Raw genomic sequence first — 24,609 nt, forward strand, 5'->3', positions numbered from 1 at the left:
TGCATATAACCAGTTCTTCCTTCCTGTTCCAAATACAAGCTCTTAGATGCTTTGCTAGTTCAACACAGAAAGACTGGCAAGCAACGAATGGTTAGCTTTGCTTTTTGTTTTTTGTAGGGTGTGGGCGTTTTACTTGTGTGTATGTTTATGTATTATTTGCCTGCAATACTCAGAGAGGCCAGAAGAGGGTGTTGGAGCCCCTGGAATTGGAGGTAAAGGCAGTTGTGAGCGTAGACCTACTAGTCCTCTTAACTGATGGGCCAGTTCTTCAGCCTGGTTTGCTTTTTCTTATAGGGAATGTGGCTGCCAGTGAATAAACTATAACTCTCAACTCATGTGAATGATATCTACCAAATTTAGTATGTGGACCTGCTTTTTAAAACCCCCAGACAGGGACTTTTCCCAGCCTGTTGTGGAATCGGGTGTGGCCTTTGGCCTTGGTCCTGCTGAGATGCTTCAAAACCCTATTAAGAACGTCTGGGTCCCCATGAAACCCTACTATACCCAGTTTTACCAGGAAATTTGGGTAGGAATGGGGTTGATAACCATCCTTTATAAAATCAGGAGTGCTTTGAAATTCAGTCCTGCACCTGCCCACAGCCATCATTAACCGATCAATGTCCACTCGAAATGAATCATGTCAGCAACCTGTGTTAGTTAAATGGGAACATGGAACACTGATATATACTTATGTGGCCTTAATAAATGTATCTGAGTAGCTAAAAACTGAACCAAAAAAAAAAAAAGATATTTTTATTTAGCTTCTGACAGCATAACTAGGTGCTAATAAAAATGTCCATGTTGCATGTGTTTAGGATGCATGTTCAGAATATATTGACTTGGGGCTGGAGACAGGGCTCGAAGTTAAGAATACATATCGCTCTTTCAGAGAACCCAAGTTTGTTTCCTAACATCCACGTCAGGCAGCTCACAATCACTTGTAACTCTATCTCCAGGAGATCCTACACTTCTAGCCTCCGAGGGCACCTGAACTTATGTGCATACAATATATACAAAGACACATACAAGTACATATAATTTTAAATTATATAAAAATAAATCTTAGGCCAGGCAGTGGTGGCACACGCCTGTAATCCCAGCACTTGGGAGGCAGAGGCAGGTGGATCTCTGTGACTTCGAGGCCAGCCTGGGCTACAGAGATAGTCCAGGACAGGCTCTAAAAGCTACAGAGAAACCCTGTCTCGAAACCCCCCCCCCAAAAAAAAAAAAGAAAAGAAAAGAAATCAATCTTAGAAAAAAGATTAAGTTGACTTGTTTTGCCACTCCGGTGTTGACTTAGGAAGGCAAGCAATACCTTATAAAGAAAAACAACTTACATCAAGTTATGGACTTTGAGTAAATAGAAGGCAAATGCCAGTCTTTTCTTGATGCACATTCTAAGCAACCTAATGTGGGAGTCTGATATTCCTAAATGATGACAAGAATCCAAACAGGTCATAGAAATGAGTGAAACACTTGGTAGGTAAAACGCCTCTTAAATCCATACATTTATTGATGGTGTGTGTTGGGTGGGGAGGGAGGGAGGGAGGGAGGGAACTGAGAGAATAGAGATCAGAGGATACTTATGCCAGTTGCTTCTCCTTCCACCATGTGGGGCCTGAGAACTGGACTCAGGCCTTCAGACTTGGTGGTAAGTACCATAACCTCTGGAGCCATCCCTCCAGCCACAACACACACACACACACACACACACACACACACACACACACACACACACACACAGACTCCCCTTCTCTAGAAACACCCATTTTTTTAAAGACAAGAAAAGCAAAACAAAAATTTGGTATGTTTTTAAAATATTGGCTCGATTTTTTTTAATGAAGGCAAAACATAACATTTCTATAAGGAACTCATTCCTAGTAGCCCACTTATTCAGTAGCCTCAATGATAAAATAATCAGAGTTGAAAACTTTAATCCTTTATTACATAAACCATGTTGCCCACATGTCCTTCACTGGCAGTCTGAAATCTGCTGCCGCTCCAAAACAAGTCTCCTGTGGTTCAGTGGCTTTCATATCGAGAAGCTACTACACTAAGTATTCAAAAGATTATCCTGATCCTTCCTCTAGAAGACAATCTATTAAACACATTGCATTCTAATCTGAGGCAGTTAAGTCTGCACACTTGACTCCCTGATCTGACCGTGACTATAAGCTCATGGTCACCTTAGGTTGCATGGCCACCAAACCATCGCCCTTGATCATGTTCAGCTTTGCTCCATCCTGTTTCCAGAAGCAATCTTAAATCTTAGCAGCTAGGTACAAGTTCGCATACATATGCATTAATCCTCTCATAATTAAAAATACAAGATAATAGTTTGCTGATCAATGAACAAAGTATTTATTCAGCACCCATGTGCCAAGCACAGTGCTAGGCACTGTGGTGGATACAAAAATTAAGACATAGTCCCTGCCCTTAAGGAGCTTACATTCTCATGAAGGAAACAAAACTAACACACATGTAGCAGCTAGGAACAGTACAAGACAATATATGGTTTGCTATAAGAACTTTAGTACAGATTTGAAGCTTCACAGGGATTTAAAGAAGACAATGAATTAGACCTTAGTATTAAGATGTGAGTGTCAGGGTCTTGAAAGACTGAAGAGACTTAAATCGAGGTCCCTGCTAAGTAGCAGTGGGAGCAGGATTCAGAGGAAGACAGAGATATGCATTTGATAAGGGCCAAGAATGGACTGCAGATTTCTGAGCACAGTGGCTTAACCATAGAAGCAAGGTTCAAGAGCTTTGATGAAAACTCAAAATAGTAAGCAGCTTAGTCATCCTAAGAGGAGCGAAGGGCAGGATATTGGCTAACACAGATAGAACTCACCTGTCAAAGGAAAACACAGCCACAAAATAAAACAGTGGCAGAAGGCATGGCAATTCTAGGAAGCATGTTACACAACATGCCAATAGCTCCAGTGTTTCCTAAATCCCAGAGGACCCCAGAGACAGTGCTATGGTTCCATTTCAAGATCCAGGGTGTGGACATTTTGCCTCACACAAGTACAAAAGAAATATAAAAGACAGGAGGACACAGAAGAATGACAGAAAAAGAAGTCGAAGAAACAAGTAAAAATTCATAGTGAAAAAAACACACCAAAGTATATAAAATGTATCTCCTAGGGAGATGCAATTGGTATGTCCATTAATTTTTAAATGAACATATATTGTATTTCTATAAAAACAAAACAAAACTCCCTATGCTTTAGGTGTGCTTTTCAGTTATTTCTGGTACAATCCAGGAAATGTCTCAAACTATACTCATGTAAACTTAAGCAGTCAAAATCGCATAATCCAAGCTCACTTTTCTGTTGACCCACATTACAAAAAGGAAGTGTGTTTTGGAAGAATCAGAAATCAAGAAGTTTGCTGGGGAAATGAGGACCTTTCCTCTTGTCCAGGTAAGCACAGAGATCCTATCAAACTACACAGGGCCAGGGACACAAATGTGGGACTGGCCAAACTCCTAAGAGGCCAAATGCCTAAAACTGACATGACACTCCCAGGGCACAGTGTAGAGCACAGCATGGCATTTTGCCATTAGGAATTGACATCCTAAAAACCAGACTGCTTTAGGCTATACATCCAAAATGTATTTCCTGTTGTACCCAGTTATTAATATGTACAGATATTTGCTACTTAAAATGAACAGCTGGTGAAGAGATTTTAGAATTAAAACTTGACCACAAAAATTCCATCAATTAGCTAAGTTTAAAATTCACTCAGGGACAATAAATAAAACCTAAAGAAACTCATTCCTGGCTCAAAAGCAAGCAGTAATAACAAAAATAAATTCCTAAGTTACTAGTAAAGCTTTCTTAAACAAAAACAATGATTAACCTTAAGAATCCCATGAGGCTCATACAACCTAAGATTGTCATTAAACGTAAGAGATTTTTAAACAAGAGAAAAGCAGTCCCTTTAACACACATTCCCTAAAATCCTCTTCAGTTACTTACTAGCATCATGGAACAGGCCAGTACTCATTCCATTCCTTCTGCGTATTCCACTTAGTCATTAAAACATTTCCCTCTTGAAGGGCAATCTGCAACTTCTCACCTAGAATGTTTACTACAGCTTGTTAACCCTTTGTCAACCTCTGAGAAAGATCTCATTCTGGAAAGCAGCTCAGCCCAAGTAGGAGGAGCCAATCTGGGGAGTCCTGTGCCTATATGATGTTTATGAAACTATCTGCTCATCTTCCTTGGTTCTGATGAAGCAGCATGAACGGAAAACGAGATGTACTATCTTTGACAAACATTCCCTGAACTGTCAGCAGGGCTGTTTCCAAATACCCTGATTTCCACCTGACTGTGAAGGTGAACCAGGCACTTGCCTCTGGAAAGGTTTTAAGCTTTTCTTGAGTGACAAGAGGAAGACATACCCAACTGCTGCCCATTCATATTCCTGTGCTTTGACAAAGGGTAGTTCTTAGTGGAGAAAGTCCAGCTAAGAGATGTTACAGTTGCTTTCTGTTTACAGCCGACTCTCCTACGGATTCCTCTGCTACAAGAAATCACCCTCCCTTCCCTCTCCTCCTGTGGTCTAGTAACTTGAAGCTTCGTAGTTTTCAGACGGAGAACTATCTGAATGGCAGAAGCCAATCTTCCTCCTACCAAGGCTATGGCTCTGAACTAGTCAGATGTACATAACAGCTGTGTATTTCCAATCTTGAAATGAAATCCAGTCGAAAGCCGTGGAGACACGAGGCAGACAGGGAAACTGTGTTCAGACCTACGCAGGAGAGCTAGAACACATTACCATGATTTAAAAGATCACACAAAAGCTTAAATACAGTGTGAGAGAGATGGAATTCAGTTTTATTTTGTCCTCTCTGAAACTTCCATTTACACCACGGCCTTGTCTATCAAAGAAGAGGAGGAGGAAATGCCCTGCCTTATGCCACAGAGCTCAAGTACCCATGTACTTGTTCGAGGCGGCAGGGTATCTGTTTCTCCAGTTTTTTGGCTCCAAGAGGTTATACTTTTAGTACCAGCATAGTGAGGAACCCCTGGCAAACTGCTGGAAATGTCTTCTGTGTTAGTCAGTGTACCATTCCGTAAAGTGCTTCTGGAGTTAAAATCTGTCAAGCTGTCAAAAGTGTCCACACTTTCGCAACAAGGGATAAAAGAATCCCAATGGGTATTTCACTGAGTCCTTCTCAGATGGGTTTCATAATTGGCACAGCTGCTTTACCCTCCAAGGCGCTGGCCCTCACCCCAGGCGAAGCCTCCTGGCCGCTCTTCAGGTAGTGGGTTGTAATTGGGATCCTCATCTGGTGTATCAAAAATAGTCCTCCTAAAACACACAAGACTATTCAATGCCAGAGCCACCTTGGATTGGAAGTACTAGAAAGCAGTTCATTCCCACAGGGCTTCCACAAACAGATAAGTGTCATCTCTGCCTGCCAACTAAAGAGGTATTATACCTTAAGGGCTCCACAATTATTTAACATTTATATTAACTTACCTCCTTTACTAATTTTTACTACAGAAATAATAAATGCTGATGAAGTACCTGGCATAGTGAAATAAACAGGCACAAAAAGAATGATGGTTGCTGGGTGACAGGAACAGGGAATGCATTACCCAATGGGCAGAATTTTAGGATTACAAGATCAAAACATTCTAAGGCTAGTGGCCATAGCAGCACGACACAAATGCACTTAACACCACTGCACTGTTCAGTTTAAAACGGTTAAGATGGTGAACTTCATGTTGGGGTGTGTTGACTTAGTTACAAGGACATTCATCACTCCAATTACAGAAGGAAAAGCAATAACTAATGTCAGTGTCCATTAATAAAGGAGTAACACAAGTATGTTAAATATGAACCACACAATATCATGTAGCCACTAAAATTCTGTAGGGCATTTATAATGGAAAAGTAATCACTCCCTCCACTCAACCCCTGCAGAAGGGTTTCTCTATGTGTAGGCCTAGCTGTCCTGGAACTAGCTCTATAGACCAGGCTGGCCTTGAACTGATGGAGATCTACCAGCCTCTGCCTCCCAAGTGCTTGGCTCAAAAGTATATGCCACTACACCTAGCTAGAAAAAGTAATTCTTACAATGTAGGCTTAAAAAAAAAAAGACATTTTAGCTGGGCAAGGGTTTCTCTGTGTAGCTTTGGAGCCTATCCTGGAATTTGCTCTCTAGACCAGGCTGGCCTTAAACTCAGAGAGATCTGCCTGCCTCTACCTCCAGAGTGCTGGGATTAAAGGTATATACCACCAAGTCTGGCTGAAAAAAAGACATTTTAAGAAAGTATACAGATAGGGGCTGGAGAGATGGCTTAGCAGTTAAGAGAACCTATTGCTCTTGTAGAGGACCAAGGTTTGGTTCCCAGCACCCACACTGGGGAGTTTACAATCACCTGTAACTCCAGTTCCAGGGGATACACTGTCCCTGGCCTCTGCAGGCACACACACCCATGCATACAATGCACATAAAATGCAGGCATACCGCCCTGTAAACACATTTATAAAATAAATCTTTAAAATATATTAAAATTATATAGCTATTTTTAAAAAAGCATATACAGATAGTTACCCAATTCCAAGTGTTCAGCCCTAAACACATCTACATACAAACAACACTAGATGGACTAAATAGGTAAATAGATTTTGTGTATGTCTGTATAATAATAATTAAAGAAGGGGTCATGAATTGGATAGGGAATAGGGATACACAGAAGGAGTTGAAGGGGAGAGAGGGAGAAGTGGAAATGATATAATACAATAATCATGTAGAAAATTATCAAAAAGGTATGAAAGATGCAAGACTACTTATCAAAAGTCAGTCAAAGGCAACTGCTATGTATAAGTAGAATTAGAGAAGATTTTACTTCCTGTGGTGGTTTGAATAGATATGGCCCCCACAGACTCATGTGTTTGAATGCTTGGCCCATAAGGTGTGGCACTATTAGGAGGTGTGGCCTTGTTGGAGGAAGTGTGTCACTGTGGGGGTGGGCTTTGGGGTTTCCTATGCTCAAGCTACATCCAGTAAGACAGACCACTTCCTGTTGCCTGTGAGTCGAGATGTAGGATTCTCAGATCTTTCTCCAGCACCATGTCTGGCTGCATGCCATCATGTCCTGCTATGATGATAATGGACTACACTTCTGAAACCGTTAGCGATCCCCAATTAAATGTTTGCCTTTATAAAAGTTGCCGTGGTCATGATGTCTCTTCACAGCAATAGAAACCCTAATTAAGACACTTCCTTGTTTTTTTGTTAATTAAAAAAACTTTCCTCTTGAGATGGATCCTTAGTATGTTACCTGGGTTGACATCAAACTTTGAATTCTTCTGCCTCAGCCCTTGGAGTGGACGGAATGACAGGCATATACTAGCGTAACTTGCCAGCTCATTCTTCTTTTTCTTTCTTAGCTATATTTACTTCCCTTCTATTGATTTTTCATTTTAGTTATTTTTTTATAAGGTTTATTTATTTGTGTATTTTATGTATATGGGTATTTTGTCTGCATGTACACCTGCCCACCAAAAGAGGGCATCAGATCCATAATTACAGATGGTTGTGAGCCACCAGGTGGGTGCTAGGAACTGAACTCAAGACCTCTGGAAAAGCAACCAGTGCTCTAAGCCATCCCTCTAGCCCCTTATTTTCATTTTACGCCCGTGGGTGTTTTGCCTGCATGTATTTCTGTGTAGCATGTACTTTCAGTGCCTGCAGAGGCCAGAGGATGGCGCTGAATCCCATGGAACTGGAGTTATAGACGGTTGTTAGCTGCCATGTGGGTGCTGGAATTGAACCTGGGACTTCTAAAAGAGCAGCCAGTGCTGCTAACCACTGAGCCATCTTCATTCTTTTTGCTTAACCATTTTACTACAGAGAATTTATATCAAAGCATTTGGTCATCTCAGGAGAGCCTTGTTTGTCTGCAGTGTTTCTTTGTGTAGGCCACCACCTCCCAGCAAGCCCCTCCCCTCTGCCCCTTAACGTAATAGTTTCCAAGGACACAAAATTCCAGTGCAGAAACGGGTCTTATAAATCAAAACTCTAGCTCAAGAAACTTTGCAGCATACAAATGAAGAGATGTGCTTCAAATCACACTGCTTGGTGGTGGCACAGCTAGTCTGGCTTCATGTCCAAAGCCTTTTCCATTCTACCTCCCTGTGTATCTCCACCACTGCTTTGCTGGTCACAACGCCATCAGAAACGTCCTCTGAACTGTGTGGCTCCTGCTAATGTTTACTTCTCTCAGCGTGGACAGCAGCTGTCACACAACCGGCAAGCTTCTCTCTGGCACACACGTTCTAGTGGTCACTCAGGATAACAAATGCAAAGTCACCGCCACAATGCCAAGAGCCCAGTAATTGCAACCCTGGCCTAATCTGCGCCTGGCCAATCCCAAAGTTCTCCACTGCAGCCATATTGCTCAATCTTCAAACACTGGTCTGAACCACATGAATAAGGAGCTAAGGGAGTCCAGGATAAACGTGATCACAGCTTGTCTGCATGGACCGTGAAACATGGTATTAAATACTCACAAAAGGGATGGTGTTTTCAGAATTCTTATCCCACCAGGTTGATTGGGAAATATATCTTCCAAGAAGAAATATATGTGCCCAACTGCAATACCTATAATCAACCAGAAATAAGGATAAAAAGGAAGATTAAAGTTTCGATTTTAAGTCTCCTACCAACATGCACTTTATTTAGGGTAAGTGTAATTACTGAAAAAAAAATCAATGAGCTAATATTATCTTTCAGATATAATTATTAAACAATCTTGCAATAGCTATATATGAAGACTCAACAGAATAAACATGAAAGACAGTGACAAAATATATTTTCAGGTAAAATAAGACAAAAAGTAGTGGTAAGATGCTTACCCAAAAGGTCCACAATAATTGAGTTCCCCAACAACAAGGAAAACCCCATGAGCACCCAGGGCAGAAAGGGGGCCTGGAAGTTTAGAAGACCAAAGAAGTTCATGCGGACGTACGGGTTCCTTCGGCTCCACACGTAGACCAGCATTATTGTAAAGGCCTGGCCTAAAAATACTAAGCTCACAAACAAACCAAAAAGCTAGAAAATGGAATTAAGGAAAATATCAACATGAAAGCATGCCAGGGAAGGGTAAGTAAGAGAACTAAAGACTATCCTTTTGCTAAAATCTGAATTAAAAAAAGCTAAGTAGTGACACTTTCAAACTGTAAGAAGAAAATTAATTACCCAAGGCAACTAGGCGAAACTGGCTTGGGCCAAACTGTCCAGCTGCTCGCAGCTCCTACAGACTAAGCTTGTGCTTTTGTGATGCTTTTGCCTGTTTGGAAAAAACGTCAATTCCTTTGTAAACAAATGCCATGAAGACCGCTCTCCACGGACGCCTTCACAGGTGCCGAAGCACGCGGGCTGGAATAAAGCCTCGGCACACAGCATGGATCTAAGTCTGTTACACACAGCAAAGTTCTTTTCTTTCTAAAAACACTGTACCGGTTTGACAGTGACGTAATACATGTCTTACCAACTAGGTGAAAGTGAAGCCACCCACCAGTAGGGATATAAGTGAGATGCTTCCAGAAATCCCACCTGGGTTAAAAGTTCTTGCTGAGCGGAGCCTCCTGTCCAACCTCTAGGCTTGGAAGCTGTCAAAGTGGGATGTGAAATAAATGGGAACGCCTCGAGGCTTCAGTCTGGGAACTACTTTATCTGTTTGTTCAGAGTAGCTGTGAATCATGGGAGACAGATTGAGGAGTAGACAGTCTGTTCTTTAATATTTTCCTGTATTTTATTTGTTGAAGGATACAGTCATTAAAAATCCACCAAAAAGGAACATAAATACAAAGTCTGCTGTCCGACCTCGGAAAGAGCCTTCTTCTAGCATTCGACAGTAACGATATCTTAAGTTTCAGGTTAAGAAAATATTAAGCACACACATAAGAAGAAAATAAAATGTAATGAACCACTGAAACATACTTGGACTTCATACTACACAGGAAAGCTGCATTTCTCTATGAATGTTTAAGTAGTAATCTGGTTTCTTTTTTTTTTTTCCATCAAGTATTTTAGGCAATAACAAAACTAGCACCATGTTATACAAAGCCTGTTCCTGGTTGGGTAGCTAATTCAGATACTGCATGAACATGCTTCCAATCACCATTACATCTCTTCCAATCTGTAGTACTGCCTTTCCTATATTCAACTACATGTGAATTTGCACCATCCTTGGTTTGCTAATTTGGAAGAATTCCCTGCAAAGAAGCCTTTTGTGATAACTACTTTTCTAGGCCAGGTAGGCTAAGCACTTCTATAGTCCAGTTCATAAAAACTGTAACCTTTTATTAGAAACTTATCAGAATGACAGCATATACAGGAAACACAAGAAACCATTCTAGGACTTAAAGGCCCTCTGTCTCCTGCAGATGGGCTGGAGTGCTGGGTGCTCAGCACACCGAATTACCATCTGACTCTTCGATTACCAGGGCTCTTCCTGTCTTCCAACAAACCTAACTATGTCGAGCCCAGCAGACATTTTGGCACTCACTATTTTTTCAGCCTTGCAATCATGGTCCCCATGCTCATAAACTCATTCCAAATCCTGGGGAAAATTCTGTTGAGTTAGCAGTGTTTCAGGGTGATTTACTACTGTGCCAGCTGATGCTGACATTATTTTACAAATGTGTCTACAATAAATCACAGCTTAAGGACATAAATGTTTTAATAGTTGGAACTTCCTGTGTAAACAAAGAGTTACAAAGAATTTCAAAACATTATGATTTGATTATAAACTACAGACCCAGAAGTCATAACTATAACATTATAAAAAAATAAGCAAGAGTAATAGTTTCAATTTACAATATATACCAATTTAACCTAAAGTCTTGATTTTGACTCCACTTAAAAGGATACAGAAAAATCATGTTAAACAAAAAATTGAATCCAACTGGACCAAAAAATAAGAAATTGGTGATTAGCCTCCATATCTGTGGGGGGGGGGGCGGGGGAGAGAAAGATACATTAAGTAAAATACATAACTAGGAAACATTTCTCTAGTAAGAGAAAAATGACATTCTATGACTCTAAGGCTCCAAAGTCCTAGGTGGGGTCCATTCAAATGTGACATCCTACAAGAATTGATGCTCCCAGAGTCAAGGAGAGATACAAGACAGTCTCATCTACTCAATCCACAACTACTCACAAAGCTTTCCATAATCTTGTGAGACTGGCAAGCTGATGTGACCATCCTCACAGACAAGGAATCTTAAGACTCAGGGCTTGCTGAAGGGCATGGCAGCTGGGTGGAGACTCTTGATAGCAAATCTAGACCTCCTAATTCCAAACTTAATGCAGGAATTTAATCTTAGCTAGGGATGGTTGCTCAGGTCCATAACCCTAGTACTAAGGCATCCAGGCAGGAAGTTCACAGAATTCCTGTTAAACTCAAAAGTTGCCCGGGCTACATAAGAGACCCTGTGGTTCTGTTGTTGCTTGAAAAAAAAAGTACGGTGATGTACACCTTGTGACCCTAGGAGGCTGTGGCAGGAGGACACCATGAGGACCATGCCAGTCACAGCCACAAAACAAACTATCTCAGAAAATAAACAAAAAACAAACCAAAGAACTTAATGATAGGCATTCACGCCCCACAAGTCAGTAGGAAGCAATCTCAGGAAAGGCCACAGGAAAACAACCTGGCAAAGACCAGATTGTCAGGGGAACCACTGCTCATATACCATTAAACCCTCCATCACTGCTAACTATTTGTAACAATTAATGTTGACAGACACCCATAAGACAAACTCGGGGCATCCCTCCGTGAGGGAGTTTCTAGACTCTAACACTTGAGGTGGGAAGGAAAACACTAGCTGGGGGCGCCATATGATGGGCTGGGATCCCAGAACAACTGAACAGGAAGACGTGAACTGAACACCCGACTCGTGTCTCTGTGTCCTCACTAAGGGTACAATGGGACCCACAGACTTAAGTTCTGGATGCAGTGACTTCCCAACCACAACGGACTTTACCAACAAACTGACAGCCAAATAAGCCCTTCCTTTCTTAAGCTGCTCTGTCAGGTATTCCCATCACAGCAGCGAGAACAGTAACCAGCACTGTTTACATGGAAACATCCAGTTCTGTGTTACCTGCACACAGGAGCTCACAGAATCCTCAACCCAGTGAGGACACCACACATAAAAGCCCCCAAGTAAAGCTGAGTGGTGGTGGTGGCAGTGGTGGTGCACCCTTTAATCCCAGCACTCAGAGGCAGAGGCAGACAGATCTCTGGGAGTTCAAGGCCAGCCTGGTTTAGAGAGCGAGATCCAGGACAGCTAGGACTACACAGAGAAACCCAATACAGAAAAACCAAACCAACCAACCAAACAGAAAACCCCAAGTGAGGGTGAGAGACGCTCTACCATGAACGGTAATGTATCTGGAGCCACATAAAAGCTGCATCTGGAAAGGCAAGCTAGAGTTCAACGGGTACAAGGGAGTATAATCCATTTGGGGCAGGGAACTGCATGAATGAAGCGGAATTATAGCCAATGATATCTAGCCTGCACCTAGAGTGTGAATGACCATCCTGGCATGAGAACACACTTCTCTTTAGCATTTTAATCACTGGAAAAAGACTTCTTCAAGCTGTACTCCAATAAGCCAACATACTGTTTTAGAGAATGGTCTTTTAGATTTGTGTTAGTATGATCTGACTTCTGGAAGACAGATCAATGTGAAAGCTCTACCAGAACTGGTTTATGAGCTGGACCCTGAGGATTAACAATAGTGGTAGGCTGTGTCTGGGTGGTGAATGGACAAAATAAGGGCTATCCTGTGAGACTCCCTGGGCAGTTAGCTGGTCAGTCTATTCTCAAATCACATTTAATCAAAATTATAATTATTGACATTGGTTGTTGTTACTATTGCTTGTGTTTTAAGACAATTCCTTGATGTGTAGTTCAAGCTGGCCTCAGTTTCCTGACTGCTGAGATTATGGCCACATTAACTCTTAACTAGTTGTAGTCAAATACAGGAACTCAATACACCAAAAACGTACTAAAAATAGAAGATGAATTCTAAATTCCCACCTGTAGCAACTTTCTTAAGACAGACAGGGTCTTCCTAGGTGGTCCAAGCTAACCCAGAACCTGCCATCTTCCTGCTTCACCTGCTTGTACCTCGATCCACCCGTGGCAATTCTAATTCGGTATATGATGAAGAGCTCACAAATACCTAGCCGCTCTTGAATGATTCTGGAGTCCAACCAGGCTGCAGAATTCCTACATTTCAGTAAGACTTATAATCAGAGCTTCCTCCACTGGATTATTTTTTGAGACTGTATCTGACAGGATTTCTTACTTACTAAGCAATAAAGAAAAAACGATAGTGGAAATATTAACCATAGTAGCCACAGACCACTTACTTGAAAGTGTTTAAAAATTAGTTCAGGATTGAAGTATAGCTGAAAAGGTGTGATCAATTCCAATTGCTGAAATGGGAAAAAAAAAAAGCTTCTTAAATCAGATCGATCATAAAACAAAATTTCAGCATTAACAACAAAGGATCAGTAGCTTGAATAATTTCTGTTGTCACTTGGAGTAAATTTCTATGTCTTGCTTGCTGGTAAGGGATTCTTTAGAATTCGCACAACCATTTGTATCCTCAAGACACAATGCAAGTTTTTATGTTGCAATATTTGAGGATGCTATAAGGCAGGCAGGAGGGGATAGTTTAGAGACAAGACAACAGTATCTTTTAGGAATCTGTGTGTCGCGTGGTCACCACCTGAAACAGCTGGGTGAGAGGCAACTCGGAATAAGAGATTCGAGGCCCCGCTCCCATCAGGGTTAGGTACAGGCGACCAGTTCTTACATCCACGGGCCGTCTTTTGAAAGATGCTTCCTGACAATTCGAGATTTTTAGTCTTAATGTGGAAGTCTGTGAACCTAGCGGACCTTGTTCCCACACGAGTCACCTGGCCATAGCTAGAGCTCTGAGACACATTTTTGGGTGGGCGGCTCCCGCAGGTCTGACTCGCTACAGGTCTCGATTTCATCTCTCGGAAACTGACCTGCCCTCTCATGGAGGAGCACTTCCTTTTCAGGTCACTGGCTTGGCACCCTTGGGACTATCCTGAACCCTAGAGTCAGCTCCGGATGTCTCCACCCACCCCTGGGACCAAACCCTCTGGGCTTCTCTGCGGCCCAAACCCGTTTTCTGAAGACCCAGTCATAGCTAGCCTGAGAAAGAGGACGTGGCGCCACAGCTGCTCACCACGGCCGCGGTGGTGAGGACGCAGGCGGTAGTGTAGGCGCGGCTGACCGGCGGGATCTGCAGGTACTCCAGCCGGAGGCTCTGGTACGCCATCTTCCCCACCGCGCCTGCCCCCCTTCCCCTTCCGCCAGTATGCCAGGCGGCGGGGCGGACTCAAAGCCGGCCTTCAGCCTTACCGCCGCTGTCCAACCAGCGCCGCGCACTCGGCCAGCCACCAATCGCTGGCGCCCTGGGGGCTGCGCATCCACCAATCACGAGTTGCGCCTCCGCGTCGGCCCATCCTTACATCTCCGCCTACCAACGAAGAGCGAAAGTACCAGTTCCTTCCGCCAATCCCCGCCGGCCACAGCTAGCTTTCCCTCCTTGTCCCCTTCCCTTTACCAATCCAAGTGCTCCCTTTCGACCCCACGGCCAGCCAATCAGGAGTGCGATCCATCCCGCCTTTGCGTTTGTTCGCAGAGGCGCATTTCAGTCGCTTCTCGGGAGCCCGTGCCGCCGCCTTCCTCCTTCAGCTCCGTGTGGTTGGAAGGAAGTGGCGGGAAGCCGGTGTGTGGCGGACTCCATCACCCCCGGGATCGCTTCGGTAGGAGCTGTGTGCTCTCTGAGGAGGAGCGGTGTCGTTTCAGGGGCGCCGGAGCGTTCTGCAGCGTATCCCTCCCACCAGGCCGGTTTGGGCCTGGAGACCTGGAGGTCCCGGCATCCCTCGCGGCCGCAGGGTGGGACGGGAGCTGGAGCTGCCGGAAGCCCCGTCCGCTCTGCGGTTTCTGGCCCTTGTCTGTGGTGGTCGTGGGCTCCGTTCCGCTCGTCGAGAGGGTGTGGGAAGCTCCCGTGTTTAACTTCAGCCGCAGGAACTCTGTCTGGCAGAGAAGAGATGGTAGATGAGTTAATAACACTGAGGGGAAGGCGAAGGAGGTAGTGCCTGCTTCTTCGGGGGTCTGTGTTGGAACTGCCTCTTGAAGGATCTGTGCTCAGTGCGTGCCTACTTGGAGCAAAGAAAGTAGGATTCGGTTGTGTTGGAGCAAAGACTATCCAGATCGTGGCAGAAGTATTCTTGTAAGTTAAAAGAAGCATAAAAAGAGAGAATGGCATTGAGAAGTAATATAAGGCTGAACGCAGTGGTGGCAACCTGCCTGTGACTCCTAGCCACTCTGGAGGCTGAAGCCAGAGGCTTTGTTGAGTCCTGAAGTTGTAGGCCAGCGTGGACAACATAGAGGAGATTGGGGGCAAACACAAGAACAGTGGTCTTAACTTGTTGATAAAACTGCAGCTTTATAGCTACCACCTCGTCATAGCATTGGCGGTGTAACAGAGATGAGGCAAACTTGGAATTTTTCTCTGAACTGGAAGTTTGGATTTAGGGACTTGATTAGAATTGTGTGTGTGTGTGTGTGTGTGTGTGTGTGTGTGTACACATATATATGTATATGTATATATACAGGCACACATTTGAAGCCAAGTTAGATTACAAACTTAATTATAGGGTGCAAGTTGTCGGTAGGTTGACTCATCATTTGGGTAATTTGTAACAGACATCCATCCTACTTGGATAATGAAAATATTATAATCTTCTAGAAAAGGCATCCCAATATAAGCAACAGATGTGGAGGGTGGAGGTAGTTTCAGTGTCCAAACAGTATGTGAGGCCAGATGGTTTTAATTGTTAAAATGCAGTGTGGGGCTGGGAATGTATTAGTAGAGTGCAAACCTAGCTTGTAAAAGGCCCTGGACATAATGCTTAGCACTATAGGAAGGAAAAACAAGTTTATGACTACCAAATTGGCAAAAGTTAAGAAGGTTGGCAGATAAAAGATGTTCTGGTCTACTCCAAGTGAGTGTAAACCGGTCTAGATGTTCTGAGAATGTTTTGGCAGTATTTAGTGACTTTATATATGCAAATATCTGGCAAGTCCCCAAGAAGATAACCCTGGAAGATCTCGATATCACACTCCCGCCCCAGCCCTCGTGTTTGGGCAACTTTAGTGAAGAAAACAAAATTAGTTACTAGCAGACCTATTAGGTGATCCCTCTTCCATTATCAACTCCCATCATCTTTCCTTGGGAGATGAATTAATAGCTCCAAGCCTCCTAGCAATTTAGGTAAAAATTCAGAACTGTTTTGAGACCCTATTTTGGAATACAAAGGATGTTTGTCTTTCCATATTAATGCTACAGATTCAAAACCAATTCTCTAACCCATCAGTTATGAGCATAAAGAATATTTGTAAACTGAGACTTAACAGTGGAAGGCTTCAACAAGGACAGATGCTGCTAAAATGGTTCATCCTATGGTGGGACAACTAAATATCCATGTCAGATGTTTTCTCCAGTGCGTTAGAGCAGTGAGGAATGGTTTAGTCTCATTTCCAAGTTAGAATGAAGGCATGGCCACATGATACATTTGCTCCACTTTAAAAAAAAAAAAGTAGCCAGGTAGTGGTGGCTTTAATCCTAGCACTTGGGAGGCAGAGGCAGGCAGATCTCTGAGTTCTAGGCCAGCCTTGTCTACAGAGTGAGTTCCAGGACAGCCAGGGCTACGCAGAAAAACCCTGTAAATCATAATCTGTAGTAACTGTTACCTTATAATACAGTTTTCTAAAAGCAGTTATTGTGTGAGTATAGTCATGACTCAACAGTAAGGTCCTCATGCCACTTCCAGAGGATCTGAGTTTGCATGGCAGCGCCAATGTTCAGTGGCTCCCAACTGCCTCTAGCTCTGGCTCCAGCTGGTCTGACACCCTCCCCTGGTCTCCAAGGGCACCTGTATGTATATTGCATATGCACACATAAGCATACACACATAAATAGTAAGATTAAATCTTTTAAAGTTACTGTACAACACAGAAAGAACTTAAGTCTTCTTAGGTGACCCAGTGACTGAGTGGAAAGTGGTAAACAAAAGAAAAGTAAGAAGAGGTCTGATAAAGGAACTGCCAAATGAGAATAAAAGAGGAACACTAAAGTTTATCCCAGCAATGATGCAGGCTATTCTGACCTTAAGGTTATATCATATGGCATGTTTCTGACTTTGTTCCCAACATAGTCTCTGAAATGTGTCTCTGATTTATAGATCTGTGCAATCTGTGGCACTAAAGGATCATGCAAACTTGTATCAAAACAGTGAAAAACTGAACAGAGTGATTTAGAAATAGTTAAAGCAGATGATCACTGATCTTAGAATATGGCGTCAGATGCTATTATTGTTACAATTTGAATGAAAGTTCTTGCAAATGTATCCTTAGCTGGTTTGAAGGTAGAAAAGTGAATTGTCAGAAAGAATATGCTGCCTTGATATGGGCTGTCATTAATCTTATCATTGTGGCTTGCCAGTGAAGCCTAGCCTCAGCTGCACCTGCAGAATTTTATATTGGAATGTCATGGACCAAATATGAAAGAGCCTCACATTTATATGCATCATGCATGTGCCTGGTTCCCACATGGCCAGAAGAAGGCATTGAATTCTCTAGAATTGGAGTTACAGATTGTGTGAGCCATCATGTGGGTGCTGGGAACTGAACCTGGGTCTTCTATAAGAGGAGCTAGTGCTCTTAACAACTGAGTCATTTCTCCATCCCCAACTATCTTGTTTGTTTGTTATTGTTGCTTAATGATTTTACTTTTTGAAATGTATGTGTATGAGTGTTTTGCTTGTGTTTATGTATATGTACCATGTGTGTGCCATGAGAACAGGGCATTGGATTCCCTGGAATTGGAGTTATGGAAGGTTATGAGCCACCATGTGGGTGTTGGGAACTGAACCCAGGTCTTATGCAAGAACAGGTGCTTTTAACCATTGATCTATCTTTCCAGTCCTGTTCCTCACTAGCTTACAACATTTAAAAAATTTATTTATTTCTGTTTTTATATGTGTGTCTGCATGTATATGTATGCTGCACTGTGTGCAGTGCCCGAGGGTGGTCAGGAGAGAGGGTGTCAGATAACTGGAATTATAGATAGTTGTGAGCTTTTATGTGGATTCTGGAAACCAAACTTGGGCCCTCTGCAAGAGCAGCAGATGCATTTAACAGCTGAGCCATCACTGGCAGCTCTGCTCCTCATTATCTTGATATATGCGCAAAGGTCTGACAGGTGTCTTGATTATTTGGTTGTTTTATACTGTGTATCAGTTCCCCTAACACCACTGTCACAAACACAGGGTAGCTCTAAGGGGATTGGGTTTGCTTCTCACGTATAATCATTGAATTTGTGCCACCCCTTTCCATCTCCTTTTTGGAACAGCAGCTTCTTACTAAACTGGGTGACCATGGCTGTGGAGATGGCTAAGGGGGAGCATAGACACAGAGCTAAAACACTTAAAGGACGCATTTTGTTTGTTGTTTTTGTTTTTTGAGGCAGGGTTTCTTTGTGTAGCCCTGGCTGTCCTAGAACTTGCTCTGTAGACCAGGCTGGCCTCGAACTCAGAGATCCACCTGCTTCTGCCTCCTGAATGCTGGGATTAGAGGTGTGGCATGGAGACTTTACCTGGGATATGTGTGTGTGTGTGTGTGTGTGTGTGTGTGTGTGTGTGTGTGTGTGAGAGAGAGAGAGAGAGAGAGAGAGAGAGAGAGAGAGAGAGAGAGAACTGCTATACTGCTGTAGACAGTCAAGTAATAAGTGCAGTAACATGAAGTGATTAGGCCATTAAAATGTAAATGTGTATATGAGACTATTTGTAGGGGCTGGAGAGGCGGCTCCAAAGTTAAGAGCTCTTGTTGCCTTTGCAGAAGGCCTGAGTTGGGATCCCAGCAAATTGAGTTGCCAGCACTCACAGCTGTCTAACTCCAGCTCCAGAGAACCCAATGCCTTTTGTTTTTTGTAGACATCTTCATGTATGTGTATATATACATGTAGCTAGAGTTTTCCTGCCTGGCCCACAGTCTGGACAAATCTCTTCCACCCACCAGTTCCACAGCCACTCAGACTCAACCAGGTAAACACACAGAGACTTATATTACTTACAAAATGTATGGCCGTGGCAGGCTTCTTGTTATCTACTTTTTTAAAATCTTAAACTAACCCATTTTTATTAATCTATACTTTGCCATGTGGCTCATGGCTTACTGGTACCTTACATCTCTCTTGTCATGGTGACAGCTGGCAGTGTCTCCCTTTCTGTCTTTCTGTTCTCTCAATTCTCCTCTGTTAGTCCTGCCTATACTTCCTGCCTGGCTACTGGCCAATCAGTGTTTTATTTATTAACCAATCAGACTAACACATTTGACATACAGAACATCCCACAGCACTTCTCCTTTTCCTTTTTTTTTTTTAAAAAAGGAAGGTTTTAACTTTTACATAGTAAAATTATAGATAACAAAACAATTATCAAGCAAGAATTACAGTTATAATATTTAGTTTATTTATAATAACTAGACTATTTGGCAGAATTAAAGAAAATATCTTACATTTGTGAGTCTAAGGTTTTATATCTAACTTATCTTAAAACTAAGGAATTTTATAACTATTTTTAGTCTTTAACTACATCAAAGACCTCAGGAGGATATAATACTACCTGAGAAATGGGAGAAGGATTCAAGCAAATTTTGGGAGTCTTGCAAGAGTAGACAGAGACAGCTGGCAGCCTGGACAGTCATCCAAAGTTTTTCTGTAAAGTTGGGCATCTGTCTTCAGCCCACAGGCCTAGAGTCTCCCAGACGTGTGTGTGTGTGTGTGTGTGTGTGTGTGTGTGTGTGTGTCCGTCCTGTAGAATGTCTGGCAGTTTCCTTTGCAAAGCAGGAACCTGAAGGATCATTTTGTCAAGCAAAGTTCAGTGGTCACCTTCCTATGGGTCCTGTATGTCCAGTTGATCAAATAGTCTAGGCAAGAACTGTTTTTTGTCAAGGTGAAGATAAAATCTATATAGAGTGTTTTTAATGTTCATCTTCCTCTCTGAAGTAAATCCGGTATTGCCAAGAGCAGACATGTCTCACTGTCCAGAAAGTCTAAATTTTTTAAACATTTTAAATGTCATATTTTGAAGTGTTTGAAGATTACCTATCTATCTGAAATATATCTATGTATACCTAGAAAACTTAACTAACATGTTACAAGTTTGACTATCACAGAAGACTAATTGTTAATCTGTATTTCTTATTCATTACAATCTAAATGAGTTACATAAACATAATACCTCAGAGTGAAATATATATACAGTATAACAAAATTAAGTTTAAACTTGTATCAATAAACTAAAATCCATAGTAAAGTAAGACATTTCTAAACAAGTTGTTACTCTTTAAAAGTAGGTTTATTAATCTATCTTTTTATCCTATCATATCTAAACTATCCCCTTTTTTAGAAAGAGATTACATTTATAATCAACCTGTTTTACATAAAAATTGTTTTTTTTTTTCTGTTCCACACCACAGGGCTCTTGATTTGGGACACAAGAATCTCTTAACTTTTTTTTTTTTTTTTTTAGTAATATGCCTGGGTTTAGAGAAGGAGTGAGCCAATTTCATCTCTAAAGCCAGATTGGTATATTTGGGAATTTGGGCATAGCTTTTCCTACAATTTTCTTTGTGTCTCCATAAGATACAGCGCCCCTCTCCATTGGTTAATAAATAAAACACTGATTGGCCAGTAGCCAGGCAGAAAGTATAGGCAGGACTAACAGAGGAGAATTGAGAGAACAGAAAGACAGAAAGGGAGACACTGCCAGCTGTCACCATGACAAGAGAGATGTAAGGTACCAGTAAGCCATGAGCCACATGGCAAAGTATAGATTAATAAAAATGGGTTAGTTTAAGATTTTAAAAAAGTAGATAACAAGAAGCCTGCCACAGCCATACATTTTGTAAGCAATATAAGTCTCTGTGTGTTTACTTGGTTGAGTCTGAGTGGCTGTGGAACTGGTGGGTGAGAGAGATTTATCCTGACTGTGGGCCAGGGGGGAACACTAGCTACATACACAGGTGGATACATGCATATACACATAAAAAGTGAGTTCTAGGCCAGCCAGAGCTACCTGTCTAAAAACAGCACCACAAATTGTAAGAGTAGTTTTGGCATTCTGCTCCTTGGGAGGCTAGGATAGAAAAGTTGAAATTTTGAGGCCAGCCTAAGCAACAGAGTGAGGCCCTGTCTCAACAAAACCAATTTTTCAAGGTTGATGGCATCCTCTCCTCTCATAAGATTGTCCCTACCATTGGCTATACTTTTTTTCTCTTAAATTTTTAAAAAATTCATCTGGTAGTTGAAGTAGCAGTTTGTAGATTACATTAAGTGCTCTTACCTGAGAATGGAGTAAAGTGTCTCTTATTTCCATAACAAGCTTATAGCTACTAGTAGGACAAAAATGCCAAGATTAAGTTCCATGGTTCCAAGGTTAAGGAAATGGGATGACATGTTTCTAGATGCTTACACTGGTAAAGAATGCCTCTCAGATCCTTGAAACAAGTCAGGGTAAAGGCTTGGTCATTTAGTTGGATTTTTCTAAGGTGGCTAGGGTGGGAGACAATGAGGTAATTAAAATGGTAGAACATGAGACTAAAAGGAATGAGCAAAGAAGTTAAGTGGAAACACTGGGAGCCACTTAAGGTACAATGTGACTGACAGACTAGTACGGGACTTGGTTAAGATGTAGCTCAGTAGAGTGCTTGTCTGGGCCCTGGCTTCTAACCCCAGCACCACATAAAAAAATGGGCTCATTGGTATACTCCCATTATCCAAGCACTCTGGTAGTAGAGACAGAAGGATCAGAAGTTCAAGATCATTCTCAGCTACATACCAAGTTTGAGGCCAGCTTGGGCTACATGAGACCCTGTCACAAATGAAAGAAAGTTTGAGGCCAAAATGTGGGGGCACAGTAAGAGATTGTCTCAAAATGTGGGGGCACATGTAGATCATTGGAGCTAAAAAACCAGGTCTCTAGCATATTGAGGCCATCTGTTTAAACTTTCAAAGTTGCCCAAGAACAGATTTGAGAAGATTAGGCTTATATCTAAAGTCTTCAGTGATAATAGCTGAGGGAAATGAACACTAAAGAGAGAGTATAGGAAAGACTCAAGAGGCAAGGGCTTCTGTCTTTCTGTGGACAGTTAAGGTTAGAAGGAACATCAGGTATCAAAGGAGCACAAACGCCTTAGTTTTCTATTTACTTTCTTTGTTTGCATGTTTATCAATAGAGAGGTTTGTTACTTTCCTCTGATGATGTTGTCAAATGAAATTTCTTTGTTTTTGTACTTGCAGGTTTTCAGTTGAGGGCAGAAAAGTAAAGCAGGATGTCCGTGGATCCGATGGCCTATGAGGCCCAGTTCTTTGGCTTCACACCACAGACTTGCCTGCTGAGGATCTACATAGCATTTCAAGACCACCTGTTTGAAGTGATGCAGGCTGTTGAACAGGTTATCCTAAAGAAACTGGAGGGCATCCCAGACTCTGAGATTAGCCCTGTCCAAATTCGTAAATGCACAGAGAAGTTTCTTTGCTTCATGAAAGGACGTTTTGATAACCTTTTTGGCAAAATGGAGCAGCTGCTTTTGCAGTCAGTTTTGTGTATTCCCCCAAACATCCTGCTTCCTGAAGATAAGTGTCAGGAGACACATCCATTCAGTGAAGAGAAATTCCAGCTCCTCAAAAAGGAAATCAAAGAATTACAGGAGAAGTATAAGGTTGAATTATGCACTGAACAGGCCCTTCTTGCAGAATTAGAGGAGCAAAAAACTGTTAAAGCCAAACTCAAAGAGACCTTGACTTTCTTCGATGAGCTTGAAAATATTGGCAGAGATCACGGAACTAGTAACTTTAGGGAGAGTTTGGTGTCCCTGGTCCAGAACTGTAGAAAACTCCAGAACATTAGAGACAATGTAGAAAAACAAAGCAAAAGACTGGAAACACGGTAATTTCTCAGTGAAAAGAGAGAGCATGTAAATAATCAACTTTGATTACTCTTATGTTTAAAGTCTTTTGGGGCTACTTCCCCCTCCTTTCCCAGGTTCCACAAAGCAGATTGGCAGGTCTTCTAGAACTGCACACTCCAGTTCAGACTTCTAAAGCAGAGTTTGGGTTCATCTGCTTTCCCCCTTCTGAGATTTGGGTTGACAGCCCTTGTATCTGGTAACACCTCTAATTCTTCATTTGGGATTGTACCCATTCAGCTGTTAGGGGTGCTTTAGTCTGATTTCAGGAGGGAGTGGTATCCTGTGTAAGTGAGGCCTATATATTCATTCATTGAACGTTGGAGTGCAGCCATGAGGTACATCGGGGACTAATAAAGCAGAAAGGCTGGGCTGAGGACATAGCTCAGTGGTAGAGTGTGCTCAGCATGTGGGTTCTTGGGATTTAACATGCCACACTCTGGAGAGAAGAAGAGGAGGAGGGGGAAGAACAAAAAGAAAAATCAAAGGGAAACAGTGTGGCAGAGGCGGTCGGGAATATGGGGTGAAGTATAAGACAGGCAGGTAAAAGGACTTGTAGTACAAGCCTGGTGACCCCAGTTGGATCCCCAGAATCCATGTAAAGGTGGAAAGAAAAGCTTGACTCCACAAAATTGTACTCTGACTTCCAAAGGTACACTGTGGTGTGTGCATCCCTTATCCCCCACATTGTGTGTGCATACACACATATACACCTATAATAATAATCTTGTTTTAAGAAATAAGCAGCCGGGCGGTGGTGGCGCATGCCTTTAATCCCAGCACTCGGGAGGCAGAGGCAGGCGGATCTTTGTGAGTTCGAGGCCAGCCTGGGCTACCAAGTGAGTTCCAGGAAAGGTGCAAAGCTACACAGAGAAACCCTGTCTCAAAAAAAAAAAAAAAAAAAAAAAAAAAAGAAATAAGCAAAACCTCTGTGTATGTTTGAGTGTATGCCACTAAAAAACTAACTCGTAGCTGGCTGTCATGCACACCATTGATCCCAGCACTTGGGAGGCTTAGGCAGATGGATCTCTTGGGAGTTCAGCCTGGCCTATCTAAAGAGTTCCAGGACAGCCAGGGCTATATAGAGAGATGTGTCTCCAAAACCAAGAACAAACAAAACAATAAACTCAAATCTGATTCATGACACTTGTTATGTTGGTAAAGCTCTTGGGTTAGATATAGGAACCATTGCAGCATGGCTTTGCATCGAGGGAGAGGTTAGATTCTGAATAAAACATGGAAAAGTTGGGGATGTGCAGCTAAGGAACAGAATGGACTTGTAGGGAGGTATAAAAGGCCATCACTGGAGCCGTGCTGTGGTGGCGCACGCCTGTAATCCCAGCACTTGGGAGGCAGAGGCAGGTGGATCTCTGAGTTTGAGGGCAGCCTGGTCTACAGAGCTCGTCCAGGACAGGCTCCAAAGCTACAGAGAAACCCTGTCTTGAACACCCCCTCTCCCCCCAAAAAAAGGGTCATCATTGCATGGAGAATTAC

General features: G+C 42.4%; 2 protein-coding genes across 4 annotated transcripts; one reads left to right on the top strand and one right to left on the bottom strand.

The window, feature by feature from the left end:
* Positions 1-4,816: 4,816 nt before the first annotated feature.
* On the bottom strand, positions 4,817-14,485 carry Derl2 (derlin 2). 2 transcript variants are annotated; one of them, XM_036196477.1, is made up of 7 exons: positions 14,440-14,485; positions 13,413-13,478; positions 10,901-10,974; positions 9,798-9,891; positions 8,881-9,076; positions 8,536-8,626; positions 4,817-5,322 (listed from the first exon to the last, which is right to left on the bottom strand). In XM_036196477.1, exons 3-7 carry the CDS (start codon positions 10,909-10,911, stop codon positions 5,217-5,219), a joined length of 498 nt encoding a protein of 165 aa, XP_036052370.1. In that variant the 5' UTR covers positions 10,912-10,974; positions 13,413-13,478; positions 14,440-14,485; the 3' UTR covers positions 4,817-5,216. The 2 variants fall into 2 exon arrangements, with proteins under 2 accessions (XP_036052370.1, XP_036052369.1); XM_036196476.1 differs by lacking the exon at positions 14,440-14,485 and adding an exon at positions 14,264-14,418.
* Positions 14,486-14,603: 118 nt separating this feature from the next.
* Positions 14,604-23,538, top strand: Mis12 (MIS12 kinetochore complex component). 2 transcript variants are annotated; one of them, XM_036196478.1, is made up of 2 exons: positions 14,604-14,846; positions 22,448-23,538. In XM_036196478.1, exon 2 carries the CDS (start codon positions 22,480-22,482, stop codon positions 23,098-23,100), a length of 621 nt encoding a protein of 206 aa, XP_036052371.1. In that variant the 5' UTR covers positions 14,604-14,846; positions 22,448-22,479; the 3' UTR covers positions 23,101-23,538. The 2 variants fall into 2 exon arrangements, with proteins under 2 accessions (XP_036052371.1, XP_036052372.1); XM_036196479.1 differs by lacking the exon at positions 14,604-14,846 and adding an exon at positions 14,855-15,316.
* The last annotated feature ends 1,071 nt before the right edge of the window (positions 23,539-24,609 follow it).

Source organism: Onychomys torridus, chromosome 8, assembly GCF_903995425.1.
Source record: "Onychomys torridus chromosome 8, mOncTor1.1, whole genome shotgun sequence".
NCBI classification, from domain to species: domain Eukaryota; kingdom Metazoa; phylum Chordata; class Mammalia; order Rodentia; family Cricetidae; genus Onychomys; species Onychomys torridus.

Coding starts and splice junctions, on each gene's coding strand:
- Derl2 (XM_036196476.1), bottom strand. CDS start 14,356: ATGGCGTACCAGAGCCTCCGGCTGGAGTACCTGCAGATCCCGCCGGTC. Junction 13,479..14,263: donor TCCTCACCACCGCGGCCGTG/GTGAGCAGCTGT, acceptor TTCCCATTTCAG/CAATTGGAATTGATCACACC. Junction 5,323..8,535: donor CTGAAAACACCATCCCTTTT/GTGAGTATTTAA, acceptor TGTGTGTTTTAG/GAGGACTATTTTTGATACAC.
- Mis12 (XM_036196478.1), top strand. CDS start 22,480: ATGTCCGTGGATCCGATGGCCTATGAGGCCCAGTTCTTTGGCTTCACA.